General features: G+C 40.1%; 1 protein-coding gene across 1 annotated transcript in view; it reads right to left on the reverse strand.

The window, feature by feature from the left end:
- Positions 1 to 3,657: 3,657 nt before the first annotated feature.
- The window catches only part of gal3st3 (galactose-3-O-sulfotransferase 3), a 57,152-nt gene continuing 44,414 nt past the window's right edge, over positions 3,658 to 16,395 (reverse strand). The window contains exons 2-3 of the mRNA XM_041779897.1: positions 8,153 to 8,255; positions 3,658 to 5,602 (exon numbers count right to left, since the gene is read on the reverse strand). Coding sequence (XP_041635831.1) covers positions 4,267 to 5,602; positions 8,153 to 8,235 — 1,419 coding nt within the window. The 5' untranslated portion in view covers positions 8,236 to 8,255 and the 3' untranslated portion in view covers positions 3,658 to 4,266. The remainder of the gene's footprint in view (positions 5,603 to 8,152; positions 8,256 to 16,395) is intronic.

A 16,395-nucleotide genomic window follows, 5' to 3' on the forward strand; every position in this document is an offset into this window, starting at 1 on the left:
TGAGAGTACTCGGAGAGACTTACGGCCAAATATGACGAAATAAAAGCAAAATATTCTGCCAGTCTGAGTCGAAAGCAAGTTCAGTAGTTTGTACTCTTGAGTGTATGTACCGTTTATGTCTACAAATTATCCATTAAGCAAGAACAAATGCAATTTAACCATTTAAGTGTGACATTAACTCTGCACTTTCTTGTACATATGACTTTCGTTTCTCAGTCTGATGGACTTTATCCCGGGAGGTCTCTTTTCCAATGCTTTTTTTTCCCTAATCACATGAAAACACAAATTTTACATCTGCGTCTGACCAGAGAGGCTGAATATACATAACAACAGCACTTTTATTGCTTATTTGATCAATTAAAAGAGACGTTAAAAAAAAAAAAAAAAAAAAAAAAGGAACTACCAAGTCTTTTTTGTTTGAGTCACAATAAAATGGTTATACAGTCATGTGCATACATGCTCAACCCAACAAAATCTAGGAATATCGGTGCCGGCCCAAAAAGCAAACAGATTGACACTTGCAAAGTTCACACACGAAAATATAAGCAGCAGACAGATGCGTTTGCTGTTTATATTTTCCTCAATAAGAAAAAGGTGTAGAATCTGTTCATTTTTTGCCCAAACATGCCTTAAAGTTCTGCACAGTACTGTATATTTTGAGAATTTTTTACCATATACTTGTGTATTACATTTTCTTATTTAATATTAAGTGCTAAGGGTGATTAACAAGGGACAGACAAACATAAATTCAGTGTTATCCTTCAGCAGTTTAAAGCATGTTAAAGCAGCATTAGTTATCAAACTTACTAAAATATGGACTTATTAAAGGATAAGGCTTCTGTTTCTCTAATTAACACCAAATTCCATGAAAAAGACAAAATCCAAACAATGACTTAATCCTGCTTAAAAGTACACTGGAGACATGGGCTGAAAACAAATAATTATACATTTTTTTTGTGCTCAATGAAATCAAGAATTGCTAGAGCTCCAAAAAGTTTTTGAACTTCTGGTCATGTTTAATGATCTTTTGCCATCTATGAGCCAAGAGTTTCACCTGTATAGGGGAGAACAGGATTGGTTGTCACATGGTTGGTTGTCACAATGTCTCCCAAAATTTGGTAGGGAAAATTCCATTATTGGGACCAAAGCTCACCTACATTATCTTCTCTGGAGTAGCACAGTTGAACTTTAGGTGAGAGGACTTTTTTTCATGATAAATTGTAATTTCTAATTCTTCAGTACTTTGCTTGTATGGATTTATAACAAAACAATTGCTTCCCTTAAAAAGTGTGAAGGGAAACCTATAGTTTAGATTGTTGTTAGCTAGTTAAGTAGTTGTTAGATGGTTGTTAGCCTTGATGCTAGCAAGAAGTTCCAGTTGGGGTTGGTTGTCACATTCTCTTTGGGGTTGGTTGTCACAACTGTTCAGGGGAGGTATGGGAGAAGTGTTGGATATGCAGCCAGTGGGCACACAAACTTTGCTTAGTTTGAGTGCACAGACCCTACACTTGCCTGTTTCTTGTTTTTTGTTCCTATCGGCCTATAGGCTGACCTAAATATGTTCCTGTTCATGTTGTTTGCTCATTTTGTGTTAAGACACATTAATTATGTCATTTGTCAGCTTCTCAATGCATTTTAAGTTTCAAATTTATTTCTTCTTTCTTGCTTTTTAAATTTTTTCAAAAAGATTTTTCCCATGAAAACATGTTAAACAGCCAACCCCATAGTGTGTGACAGTCATCCCCATGTTGGGTTGGTTGTCACGATGTGTCATGATGCCTTTGATTGTTAATTACCTCTTTGTATCAATAGGTTGAAAACTGCAATGGATACACATTTCAAGTCAACACCTCAAGCTTTGATTTAATGTAGGAATGAGTGATGAAGGATACACTGATGATGAGGAATTTACACTAGAGTAATAAGTGTGACAACCAACCCTGTTCCCTCCTACTTCATACTTCCAGGTGAGCATGTCAAACATTTACATCAGCAATAGAATTTTGTTGCAAGGCCTTGTTTATACAATGATTTAAGCTAAAAGTAGTAACCATTTCTTGCAGCTTTGCTGTCAAGCTATGACAAAAATGAATATAATTAATAACAGAATTGATTAAATGTGGCTTATCACATGCATGGAACGTGAGTAGGTCAAAGGAACTGCCTGCAGAGCTTTTATGCTTTTACTTGTTTTACAGTCTATGTGATATCACAAATCTTAACACAATCATCTGTAAATAAATAAAAACTGTTTTGAATCTTTGAAAGCTGATGCTTCCTGTAAGTTCACATTTGCTAACTTTGAGTTTGAGTCACAGCCACATAAGACAGTGTATCCTCCACATGTGTCTGTTTTTTCCTCCTGTTCTTTGTTTCTGTCAGAGCAGCAACAGCTTGTGTGTTTTTCATCATTGTAACCTCCAGTGTGACAGACTCCTAACCACAAAAGCACTGTGCGGTCGAGCACTTAAGCACCGCTCAAGGATGAATTTTCAAGTAACTACACTTGTTTCAATGTGCGTTTTTTTTTTCAGAAGTGGTTTTTGTAGTTTTGCATAATGTAAAACATATATTGATGAATAATTCATACCCTCACCACATGCCCCGACCATCTATGTTGCCTGAAGTGGTTCGCCGAACACATAAATGTCCACTAACCTGGTGGCAAGGAACATTTGTCATCCAGTGGTTCATGAAAATAACAGTTCAAAATACAGAAATGGGACTTCCAGGTCCCAATAATAAATAATACATAGTCCTCATAAATCTCACACACACAACTTCCTTTTGTTGCCATGCCAACTTGGCTGGCCATGAAAAAAATAAAACCAAACATTCCTAGCGCACTCACACAAGTACACACAAAACTCCTCTTTACAGTCACTTAGCAGTACCCTGCTGATCACTGGAGGAATATGGTAACATGAATGACACATTAAATATGAGCAGAATGGATCACAGCTGAGATAAGTGGTGACATTTTCAGTTCCTGGACAACCCAGCCAGCCCACCAGCCTTATAAGTTTTTTAAGTCATCGTACACCAACGATACCGCTTTGTTCACCTGTGATTCCTGCGTCAGAATGGGCAGCTTTGCCTGGTCCAAAATGAAAATGTACCGCCATGTAACCCAACCCACGGGCCATAGGAGGGCTATGAGAGGAGAGAATTAAATATTCAAACACTGCGACCCACAGGCTTCAAGTCCTTTGTTCTGTTGAGCTGCTTTACGTTTTTGTTTGTGTGCAGTGTGGGGTTGCTGGTAGGTTATTAAATCCATGCCTTTCATATAGAACGAAGGCCTGGAGATCATATTGCAATAAAACCACACATCCTGAAACCTCGCCATCGTCTTAAACTCTCTATGATGTGATCTCAGCTGGTGGTCCAAAGGGGACTGCAAAGAAAGTAAGATGTCTGGGCTGCTGTCTGGATCGAGAGCCTAACCTGAGGGCAGCAGCAGGGATCAGAGGATGGAGGAGCAAGCCAGAGAGGTTGAAGGCTGAAGGGACACAGTTTATGAGTGTATTCTGGCTCTGTTTGAGCCACGGCTGTAATGGTTGCCCAAATGGAAAAACCAGCAGTCTTTAAGCTTATCCCCTGGCTAACATCCCCCTTTAAACCCACCATCCCACCCCCTGTAGAGTTCACAAGAAGAAGAGTTGTTGATTGTGCTTGAAGGTGATCTCAACGCCTGTCTGGCCTCTTAGGAGGCTCTTTGGAAGCCTGACAGCTGATCCCTTTTTGTCATTATGTCTCTCTCAAGGACTTTAAATGGCATATGTTAGTGAGAGAGAACGAAAGAGAGCTGGAGAAACAGAGAATGAAAGCAAGTAACGCGATACTATACCAGTGTGATACACACAAAGCCCACTCTGTGCCTTACAATAGACCCCGATATCGCCACTTCCCTATTGAGTCCTTGTTGCACATAACAGATTTGCTTCAAAGAACCACTTTCACCTAAAACCCTCTCCAATCCGTTTGCAGAGGAGTGCAATTGAGACGTGTCCTAGTGTAGATTTACCCCGCTCTTATGTCGGATACTGTTTCACAGTCCAGAGAGGGGAGGGATTCAAGTTCACGTCCTGAAAATTCATACCCCCTTTCCCTTCTTAGTCCTCATTTGTTTTGACTGGACAGGAGAGACATAGATTTCCCAAAGACACCCCGAACCAACCAAGCATCATTGTCTCGAGGGTCAGGATGGGTTGTACAATGCAGTCTGTTGGGGGCTCAGATTGTGTTCAAGTCTCTGTTTGCAGTCTAAGAGGCTTCGGTTTGTGCAGGTTTAGGCCCTAGTTTCGTGGTCCGATCTTGCAAACCTTCAGCAGGCTTTGTGGTGGAGGTGGACCGGGTTCCTGATGCAGGGCCCGGGGCTGCTGGGGCTGCTTGGGGCGGTTGGTTGCGCTGACCTTGAGGGTGCCGCAGCAGGACTGTGCGTATAGGCTGCTGGGGGGAACGTGCCTGCTGTGGCGGCCGTAGCTGGTAGCTTCGACGGTAACGTAGTAATTGAGAACGTAGGAGAACTCTCGTGTACTGGACCTCTGGCATGACTAGCTTGAGGCACAGATCTTGTGCTTGGCTTGAGAAACCACGACTGAGATTTACAGGGAGGTCATATCCCACAATGTCAACTTTCCCACTTGGCTTCCAGGGGCGGAGATCTTTGTTTTTGATCTGCTCGGCTGAGCGTAGAAGCGGCATCCGCCCGCCAAAGCAGCTTCTCATTAGTCTCTCCTGGGCTTGCCGAAGGAGTCGTACCTCCCTTGCCACACAGGCGTGACCCAAAGCGGACAACTGGCGCCACAACGAGGCATTGAAGTGGTCATAGAGACGTGCATCTATGGAATTCCAGGCACGGATCTTTGCAGAAAGGCTCGGCGTAAGGCTTCGCTTTGAGCTGATCGTCCGCATGTTTAGCTTAACATATAAAATGTCGTCTAAGTCCCAATTTAAGAGATGGCGAAGGAGAACCAGAGACTCATCAAAGTACTCAGCTATCATCACCAGTGAGAAAACTCGATCCACTTCGGCCAGAAAGGTCTTAGCATATGTCACATCTGTTGCTGGTCGATCCTTATCGCCGCCGAGGTCAAAAGTCACTGTGTTGCGTGCATACATAGAGTCTTTCTCATCTGGTCTGTAGTAGCGCCAGGGTTCCTCTAAGAAAGCCTCCAGGGAGCCATTGGGGACTCTTTTAAAGCTCTGGCAGTACTGGTTGTAGTAACTGAACAAGGACTCAAACATGGATCCAGGCTCTCTCAGGATTGTAATATAGATTGTATCATTGGGCATAAGGCGCTGTAGCTCCGCCTTATTGAAGCGCATGTGGCTGGTGATGATGTTTGGTGGTATCGTATGCGGGTGGACAAAGTGAGAAGTGAAGGAGCGCGGGTAGCAGAATTGATGGCTGCAGGCCTGCACGGGCAACGCCACTGTGACATTGTTGCGCTCTGCGAAGCGGAAAAGCAGGTTCTGCATGGTGGAGCTGGCTGTTTTGTGGGTCTTGAGGAAGGCCACATTGGTGTGCTTAGGTTTCAGGCCCCAGAGAGGGAGGGAACGGAGGCCAGGACAGCTGAGGTGGAAGGCCTCCATGGTCCTAGAGGAGGAAAATAACAATATAAAAATACATTTTTAGATTGCTATGTATGTGCAAGTATGCCTGGCCAATAAGGCTAGTCTGATTTGATTCTGATTAATTGTAGGCACCATTAACTCTAGAACAGTGATACTAAATGTGTGGCCCTTGAGCCACATGTGGCTCTTTAAGTCTTGGAAAAATAATTCCCTCAGAAAACTTTAAAAAAGGGACATTTTTATCTTAGAAATGAACCATTAAATGTCACATCAATCAGTTTGTTTCCCATACTTATACAGGAGGTTTTAAATGTCAAATTAAGTTTTCAACCATTGATTTTTTGTCTGTATATTTTTATCAGATGTGTGCAATAATGAACATTCAAGATAAATGTCACTGATTCTTGAGAAAAGGGACATAATAGGTTCCAGACTTTTCTTTGTATTTTTGTCTTACTAGTTTAACTTTGAGGTGGATATTTGTGCAGGTTAAGGTCTAAACCAGAAGTTTTGTGAAGGAAGAGTTTTTTTAATTCACCACTATTTCCCCATAATAGGACTTTTTTTTGCCATTCATATCTTGATTTTTGTCAGCTCCACCAGATACACCAAAATGTTTTTTTTTTATCTTATTTATTCAAGATGAATGTCAAGTTTTCAGATATCTAATACTGGTACTCAGAATGATATTAATCATAAAAATGCACAGTTAACCCTTTTTAATCTTATCTTATTCCTGAATTTGATGATTTCTAACTTCATCCTTAATACTAACAATATTAAAACAACCATCATCTGATGGAGTTTACAAGAAACACCTAACGTATCAAATGAGATATAAAAAATATATATGTTCAATTTTATGGAAATTTTGATTTGTTTTTATTTCAGTAGAAAGTTAAATAAACATTTCAGTTCCAAAAAATTAGAATTTTCTGGCTACAATTTGTGTTTTCAGGCTTTGGGGTTAAATATTGTTATTTTGAATGCTTTGGCTGCTATAGGGTAGCCATCAGACAAAGTGATTACAGCACATCAAAGAACACAAGGTGAGATTTAACCTAAGCCTAACCTAGAGTGGGACAATAAATCAAGTTTTTGAAAAATTTTCTGTTAAACTTCACTGCAATAACACCAAAAGTAAAAGTCTGTCTGAAACTTTAGTTTTACGTCCGTTACATGTTGCTCATGTGTTGTCCACTGTTCTTAAAACCCAATTATAAAATCAATCACATCCCTCCCCATGAATCCTTTTAAAAGATTTTAAAATTAAATGTATTCTTGGTTTGTGTGGTGAAATTTTACATGCATCTAATACAAATAAATAATTAATATTCTTCTGATGGTCTTGCTTACTTGCATCGATCATGGAGAGACATCACCATTACTTTCAGTCTGTTTCTTAAGTAGATAAAAACTTTCATACTCTGAGGTAATGTAAAAAACCCTGCACAGTGAAGTTTTAAGACGAGTTTATAGCTTACGCTTTAATCTGTGCAGGAAAATTCAGTTTACTTTTGTTACATGTTATTGCTTAAATGAAGTTAACCTGTTTGAGTTGTTTATTTTTCATTTGAAAAAAAAAAAAAAGGATTAAAATCGTGAATCAAGTTTGCTGTGAAAAAAATCGAAGATTGAATTTTAAAACCGTATGGCCCAGCCCTACCCTAACCCTAACCCCTCAACTCAACCCTGACATGAACAAGACAAAAATTACTTGAAAATTCAGGAAGGACTCACTGTAATTTAGTGGGTAAAAAAAGGAGAAACTATCAGGGAATTATAAAGCAACTTATATAGAAATGATCATCTAATCCTGAGAAATTACTTGGTAAAATACCAACTAATTTCCAGAGAAATGCTATGATTAGTAGGTTAATACTACATTAATATTATTAATATCAATTAATTTATTATGAATATTATTAATATAAAAATAATTATTAATAATGTAATGATATAATTATCAATATAATTTTTTATATAATTATTATAAGGTATTTCTTGGTAAAATGCCAACCTTTTACTAGGTCTTTACTACCTTATTCTCGAGAAATACCTTAAAATAAAATTACTAGGTAAACAGAGCCCACTAAAATAAAGTGCTACCATGAATACCTACTATAATTCTACAGCATAATGATGCTTTTTATAGACTCATATGAAGCCAAATGCTACATCATAATTGCAAATGCCAGACTTCAAATATTCAGAGGATGTAAAAAAAATGTTCCAGTAGAGAGACAAGGTGTTCAGCAGTTAAATGCAACTAGAGACAGTAGAGATATGAGTTGGAGAAGGTTTTATAAGCATATATTTAAAGTTGAGTTGAACTCAGTAGAACAGCATAGAAACTTTTGATACCTTTACTTTAATAATTGGTCCCTTGACTAACACATCAGTGCTTTAACACTGACTGAGTATACCTGAGTATAATAATTAGCTTGTCTCACTTTTAATTGACTTAAAAGAAAAAGACATAAGCTATTAGTGTCAGATTTTCCATATTAATTAGAAGCACATGGACTAATAGAGAAAAAGAATTTGAGCAGGTGTGTTTCAAATCACTCACCAGCTTAAGTGGCCCCCATGGTGCAGCAGGAGACTGACAGTACTGATGGCCACACAGATCAGGAAAATCTTCTTCTGCGACATCTCTCTCTGCCTTACTGGGACTGTGAGTAGAAGAGAAGATGAAGAGCACATGAGTGAAGGTGGAGCAGGATGAGGCCGTGTGGAGGCGTAACGAGAAAATGAAGATGAGGTGGAAGGAGAATGGCGGCGAAAATTAGGAGGAAACAAGAGGAATTCAAAGGGAAGGAAGATGAAAGGAAGCCAAAATGAGGAGTGGAAAGACGGGGACAAAAGCGAAACAAAGAGGAAGAGATGGGCCTAGAGAGGAGGATTTATCCAGCTAATAATGGCTGGGATCCATTAATGAGAAAGAGGGCGGTGAGGCTTGGCTTTTGTCGCTGTGCAATAATACAGTGAATGATACCTTCATTACCTTCCACAGCTGTAATCGACACATTCACTTTCGCACTCTTTTTTATTCTCTTGGCTCAAACTCTGGACAGATGGCGGCGTACATTAAGTCCTGTCAGTAATGAGGGACGTGCATATGGGAAAAACCAGAGTGAAAGTCCTCTGAGGGAGTCGTCACTTGACCCACGCCGCCAAAACGCTACGACAGCAATAGAACCTGGGAAGACGTCCAAGCCTCTCTCGACAGCATCTCACTCGCATAACAATGGCCGACGTCTCTCTCCTTGATTACACCGTCCACGCACATGCCAACAGTCATGACAGTCAGCTCGTGTTACTTAAGGCAGTGGTATATTTTACACAGCGTGGGCTTTCATGCCAGTTCTGGTGGAAGAACATGAGTGCATCAGTGCTGAGCTTGGATGTCCCCAGCTGGAACTACTGACCACTGCGGCGTCCTCGCCACCCACTCATGTTAACGGGATCATTAAGGATCTGCTGCCGGAGAAGGGTTTTTAGATTTAGATTTGTGCAAACTGCTTTCAATTCAAACTGAATGGTGTGAATTTTAACATCTGTAACTATTTAATAGTGTAATTGCCAGGGATGTGGGAAAGAAAGAAAAAGCAAGAGAACATGAGATTTATCATGAAAACCATACCACAATCTTTGCATCCAAAAAGAGCTGCAAAATCCCTCAAAATCTGCATGCAAAGATGCAAAGATGAAGCCAGATGTGACTAGTATCCAGAAACACCACTGTCTACTCTGGGTTAAAGGTCATTTAAAATGGACTGAGGAAAATGGAAAACTGTTCTGTGGTCACATGAATCAAAATTTGAAGTTCTTTTTGGAAACTCCAGGCACCATGTCCTGCTGAAGAGAAGTACCACCCTGATAGTACTGGGTTGCATTAGTGCCTACGGTGTGGGTGGCTTACACATCTGGAAATGCCCAACCAAAGCTGAAAGTATCTGTAGATATTAGAGCATCATATGCTCCCATACAAGCAATGTCTCTTTCATATGTCTTGCATATTTAAGCAAGAGAATGCTAAACCACATCACAACAGCAAGGCTTCACAGTAGAAGAGTCCAAGCTGAACTGGCCTGCCTGCAGACCAGAGCTTTCATCAATAGAAAACATTTGGAGCATTATAAAAAGGAAAAATCTAGCAAACATGACCCAGGACTATTAAGCAGCTAGAATCCTACATCAGACAAGAATGGGACAGCATTACTCTGCCCAAACTCTAGCAACTGATCTCCTCACTTCCCAGACGATTACAGACTGTTTTCAAAAGAAAAAGGGATGCTAGACTATGGTAACCATGGTCCTGTCCCTACTTTTTAGAGATGTGTTACTGCCATCAAATTGAAACTGTGCTAAAATTTTTCATAAAATAGTAAAATGTCTCTGGTTCAACTCCTGATATGTTGTTTATGTTCCACTGTGAATAAATTATACATTTTTTTAGACTTGCATTGTTTTATATACAGTTTACACCATCCAAACTTTTTTGGAATTGAAGAAAATTGAAGATAGCTTGCAAGAATGCCTGAAAGTAGTATTTTCTACTAAAAAAGGTTAAAAACACAAAAGAAGCAAATTTTTTTTTTCATTTTAAAGAACTGAAGTGGAGTTAGATGTAAATGGTGCTAAATGAAATCAGAATATGTTTCCATAATATTAAAAAATAATCAGTAGAGAAAGTGACAGTTGACCTCATTGGTGGAGATTGAGAGAGAAACATCAGTACTGACAGTTATTCCTTCCATTCTCAAAACACTGCAACAGCTGGGATTGTGCTGCTCCGATGGTTTAGTTCAGTAGGAATGCACATAAACACACACTCATGCAGCACACACACACAAATGCACAAATCATTAACGCTCTCTCTAATTGATGCACAGACTGCCGTGGTCACAGTCGGGTTGGTTTAATGCTTGTTAACATTTTTTTCAATGTCAGTACAGGATGTCCTGACACTCTAAGTAGAATGTCATCGCTGGATTTTCAATTATTTTTTAGATGTTTTAGGGTCAGCTGGGATTGGATCCTTATCTTCCAGATTTTCAATCAGCCATCCTTAAATTAAACTCGAGATTTCATTCAGGGGCAGCCCAAAGATCGAGTGGTGGAGAGTTGATTGCAAAGGCAGTTAAAGACAGAAAAAAAGCCCTGTAAGAAACAGTAGACTGATAAAATGACATTTGAGTCGGCAGACAGCGGTCACATTTTGGCATAAATTAAGACAATTAAAAGACTGAGATGTGCCAACAGTACAAGCAATAATTCATAATCTCTCAAGCAGCATTCAGTGCTACTATACCAGTTGGTCAGACCACCAGTCGAGTCATCAATATCGAAATCTATCAGCAGTTATCAAATGATGATACAGCCTTTGGGAGTGACAGCCAACCTTCTAGTGTTGCCAGTAGATGGGGATTGAGGATTTCTGGACAAAAATGTTGCAGAAAAAACCCCTCTCAATCAGCAATCTACCTATCATCTAAAAGCGTCTTGGACTGACAGCCAACTTTTTGAGACTTCAGGTGTTGCCAGCAGTTAGTGAACAAGTATTTTGGGCCAAGAGTTCCTTTCCGGAGCTTCATCATTTTTACAGATGGATGAGCAACTTGAGAGGTGAGAATGGAGTTATGATTGAAAAACATCTAAGAGGGTATTATGGGGATAAACTGTCTTTTTTGAAAAGGGGTTGTGTAGGGTACTGGCCTGTTTGACAAGAGACTGGCTGGAGTGCTAAGCTATATGGTGATGAGGATTGTGCACTGAGAAAGTATAAGAATGATTCTTGGTTGAGGTAATTTCTTTATTTACATAAAAACTAAAAATACTACCTGGTAGTTATTTGCTTTCACAAAGTATACAACTAACGTGGTGGATGAAGAAGAAGGGTCAGGGTAGTGTGATTAGTAAAACTCTTATTTCTTGGTGAATAAGAAGCGTATGGGGGTTAAACTGATACTCAAACTCACCCTTAAGTCCGAGTGTGGGCTTAAGTGGCCTTCACTTTCAAATTCTTATCAGTTCATCCTTGAATCAAACTGGATAGTTTTGCAAAGGTTGAAGAAAATTCACTAAAAGCATGAGGAATAATATTCACAAGAATGGCCCAGGCAGTCCGATATATGGACAGACCTGGAAAACAAGGCCTCTGGCCCTGGCTATCACTGGTGCAGAGGCATACATTAAGGAAATTCAAACTGCTTAAGTATGCAGTAGGACCACTTGTCCATCACATCTTAAACTAGCATGAGTTTGTGGATTGCTTACACAGCAAGACCGTGAATAATACAGAGTTTGGCTCTTAGTGCAGGGCAGAGTTCTTCCATTCTTTTATATAAAGCTTGCCAAAATCATTCCCAGTAAGAGTACATATGGGCTTTCAGGGAAGTTCTTGTGAGGTTCAGCACTGCTGAACTGTGGTCAAAGTTTGTCTTGTACTCTTAAATAAATAAAGTGTTCTGTCTTAAAAGCATGCTTCCTCTGCTGCCTTTACATTTTCTGTTTTGTCTGAACACAGCCAGAAAAGCTGAAGATACTCAAGCTTAGAAAAGGATTTTATATCCACTAGAAGATAAAAAAGACAGCCTTCAGTGACTTCAAGATTGTCTGGGCTGGATAATCCATGACACTTTGAAGTGGTCCTTCAATATGAACTCAACGTGATTGTACTACGACCTACTTCCTGTTCAGTGCTGGGGTTGTTTATCTCTGTAGGCAGCACATGGCTAATTTAGACCGTGAATATTCATGTAATCAACGTGGATGGCATCAAAGAAAGCCTAGAGCTACTGAAACTATGCAGGGAAATCAGTAGTATAGAAGGATTTTGAGTCTGTCAGCGATACAGGTAATAAAGAAGCCAAAACAAAAGGAACTGAGTGGCATAAACACTGATGTAGCTAGGGGCCTGGGCTGAGCAGAGAGTTGTTCTGGACTTTAGTGAGTGGCTAAATCTACCCATGACCAGTTCTCAGATGAAGTGTAACTGTATTAAACACAGAATCATGACATGCAGACAGGCGTGGGTCGTTTGGGTTGGTGAAGAGAGCACCATCTCACTTGCCTGAAGCTGAAAGAACTAGCTTTCTTGCTAATCTAGCAGTAGCAGCAAAAGTGACTTCAGCTGCAGGGTGAGCCATCGATAAGAGGAGGACTGTACTGAATGATCCACAGTGGACACTTTTGTCTTTCTTTTGTGCTACTGCAAATAAACCACAATAGTTGGAGGTTACAGTTGAGATCATCAGTATATGAGAACTGATATGGGATGATTGACGTAAAGACTCAGTTTTCTTTATAATGTGGAGTTTTAAAATGGTGTGTATTTAATGGAATACCGGTTAATTATTTCTTTGGATGATTAGTTGGTGTTTTCAGTGGAGGATGGTGTTTGGCTATTGTAAGACGCTGTGTTATGGTAGCAGCTTATGTGCAAACTAGGGCTGTGCACGGTTAACAGTTAAATTTGTTAATCAAATTAGCCACTGAAAGATTTATCGGGTAATCGGGAATCAGGAAAATAATCAACTACCTTTTTTTTTTCTTAATAAACATAGGCTTGAAATCCTGGTCTTTAATGCTCTTTTAAACTGTAATGAACCTCCCACCACTAGAGGTTGCTGTAGCTTCAGTTAACGGTCACTTCCTTCCTGTGAGAGCTTTCTCCTGGCACTTCACCGGACGTAAATATGAGAAGTTTAGCGGCAGTTTAGCGGTTAGCATGTAGTAGGAACAGCTGGGTATGACTGTTTTTTAAGTAGTAAATTGGAATTAAGTGGTATGTAGGCTGGTGAGGGTTGAACTCATGTATTACTACTCAACTGAAGTTAGATGAGGCCACATATCAAAGCACGATATTGATTTGGAAAGAAGAGCTAGCGGGCAATGTTAGCAACGCCGTACAGAGTATAACAGGCTCAAATTATACCCGCTTACAAAATGACTCTGTGAGGAATTTGACTGTCTTCTAAGTACTTTCTGATCTTTAGACTAGTTCGTTAAACACAATTCAAATGCGCATTTATACGAATAGGGAAAAAGAAACATGGAACATCCTTAGTGCTAACAGGCTAACTTAAAGCTAACAGTGCTACTGTGAAGCTAAGTAATTTGGCTGTTTATGTGTTAAACATGGGAGTAAATTGTGCATGGTTTCTACTGTGTTGGACTTGGATCAGTTTTAAACAGAAACATATTTCCTAAGTCGTGTTTTAGCAAAGATTTGAAGCTACATGGCTATCTAAAGCAAACGCCTGATGGTTGTTCTCAATGCCCAGAATTCATGAGGACTGCCGATCATTCACAAAAAGATCTAGTGTGAACTGATTCATATCTAACATCAGAATGAGAAAGAATTTGATTGGTTTAAATCGAGAAATCTCTTGAGGCTTGGCGTTATTTTTGCTACTTTGAATACCTTGCACAAAAGAACAAGAAAATAAAATGTAAACTGTGTACCTTATACCTGGTATTTTCTTTTTCTTTTGCTGATTTTGTCCTGTGCATTTCTAGTAGCACTTTTTGGAACATGGGCTGTCTTCCAAAACACACCCTGTGCCAGTATTTACAGGAACCCTTTAGAAACTTCTAATCTTGTCACCAACAGGCTTATTTGCGTATGTAGCTCACAAGGAATCATCAGTATTAAAATTAGCCTGTTTCATAAGCAGCAAAATCACCTCAGGAGCTTTAACCATCACAGCTACATCATCTTCTTACTCTTTAAAAAAAAAAAAAACACTGCGTGAGGCAGAACAGGCTGAACTTTTCATTATAGCCCAAAGAAATGTCAACTTTTCCAGGTTGGTCAATTGCATTCAGTTACAGAGGCTTCTTCAGCTTGAGGTCGAGGCTCCATTTGCATAGGGAAATGTCACAGTCGTACCTGTTTTGAATGAAACAAACCTGATTTAGGGAGGAGAGGGTTGTGCAGCAGAGATGCAGGAGCTGATTCTTAGGGAAACCTGAGAGTGTGTGTGCTCTCAGAGAGGGGATGAAGGTGGATCATATGTCACAGAGAGTTAATAAGAAAGGGATTTAAGTGGCTTTCAGCGGACAGACTCGACCTCTCGCCTCATCTGCTGCTATCTTCCCCTCCTCCTCCTCCTCTCCACCTTCTGCACCAACACTCCGGCCTCTTTAATTATAATGGTCTGATTAGGTTTCTCTTACGATCGCTGCAGATATGAAAGCGCAGCGAGAGGAAACCCGACCTGTCTGTTAGCAGACGACGAATCAGAAAAAGGAGATGGACAGGAGAAGACACCTTGTCTTATCTGTGTATTGATTTAAAGATTAAATGAGGGATAATCCACAAGGAGGTGTTTGTTTTAAAGGATTTCAACACATGACGTGAAGGTAAAGAACCACCTGATGTGAAGCGGCCTCAGCGCAGGATTTGAACTAATCCTCTAATGCAGACCTTAGAGTGGATTATCCATTCTACACAGTGGTCACTCAACAAAGATTTGGAGTAAGAGCATGCACTGGTTTATTCATGAATACCACTGATTCGGAGGTAAAAGGAGGCAGAAGTTGAAGGTGGGAAACACGCTGGAGGGAGGTGATTAACACTGAGCCAGGGCACATGTGCATTTCAGTCCATTAAGACAAGAGTTCAACCAACACTGGTTATGTTGAAGTTTATCTAGAAGCACCAATGTTTTTTAAAGCACATCTGTGTGGTCGCAGCTCTGAGCAAACACAATGTTGCTTCAGACGGAGAGGTGTGAAGGAATTATTCCTATATCCACCTTAAATCCTCCCTGCAGGCGCTTTCAGCGTTATTTCCTCTGCTCTTATTTTCCTTCTGTCTCCTCCAGCGTGCGCCTCCATCTCTCCCAGTGGTCTCTTTTTTTATGCTGCTGCTGCTGCAGTGTGAAAATGTGGTATCTCCAAAATGTCAGCCGTTATGAATCAATAAAGGAGGAAGAAAAAGTTTTCAAGGAGTTTTGTCTCCAGCAAAGTTTAAAGCTCTTAGGGCGAGTCCCACATCGACTACGGGAATACAGCAGCGCGACAACAAATACAGGATTATGATTCAAAGACACGAAACACACACAACACATGCCGGCTGAAAGAAATTAACTCTGAGACTAAGCTAACATGTCCTACATAATACATGAACTAAAATATGCTCACATTTCTACTTAAACAAGTCCTCACAGACAATCACACAACACAGACGGAAATGAATTCATGGATAAACTTCAACCTGAAGTTTAGCCATGAAATATGACACAGGGCGCATTCACACCAGAGCTGATTGATCTGCTTTAAACGAACTCTGGTCCGTTTTCCTGGATAGTCCGGTTCGTTTGAAGTGGTGTGAAAGCTCACATGAACTCTGGTGAGGACCAAACAAGTGGACTCTGGTCCATTTAAAAAAGAGGGGGTCTCGGTTAGCTTCAGAACAAACCCTGTTCATTTGAGGTATAAAAGGATTTACGGATTTATATATGTGATTTAATACACTTAAATACATGTCAGTGCCTTGCTTGGCATCTGTGTAGCCATAGCAACACGTCGTAGTCTCTCACTCACATGTCGGCTCGCCTTTTTCTTCAGTACTGATTCGTCTCATTTTAAGAATCCCAAGACAGCATAAATTTGGTGTTTTTTCAATGTTTATGTGAAAAAAAGGCCTGCCGAAGAATATGGATTTACTGTTTCGTCTTCTTCAATGTCTCCTTTTCTTCTTTGCTGCTCTTTGTTTAGGATGGCTGCGCCACAAACCTGTGGTTTGGTTCGTTTGACCAAGGGCAGTGTAAATGCAAACCAAACCACATGAAAGTGCAACAA

This window comes from Cheilinus undulatus, linkage group 22, assembly GCF_018320785.1.
Source record: "Cheilinus undulatus linkage group 22, ASM1832078v1, whole genome shotgun sequence".
Lineage (NCBI taxonomy): Eukaryota > Metazoa > Chordata > Actinopteri > Labriformes > Labridae > Cheilinus > Cheilinus undulatus.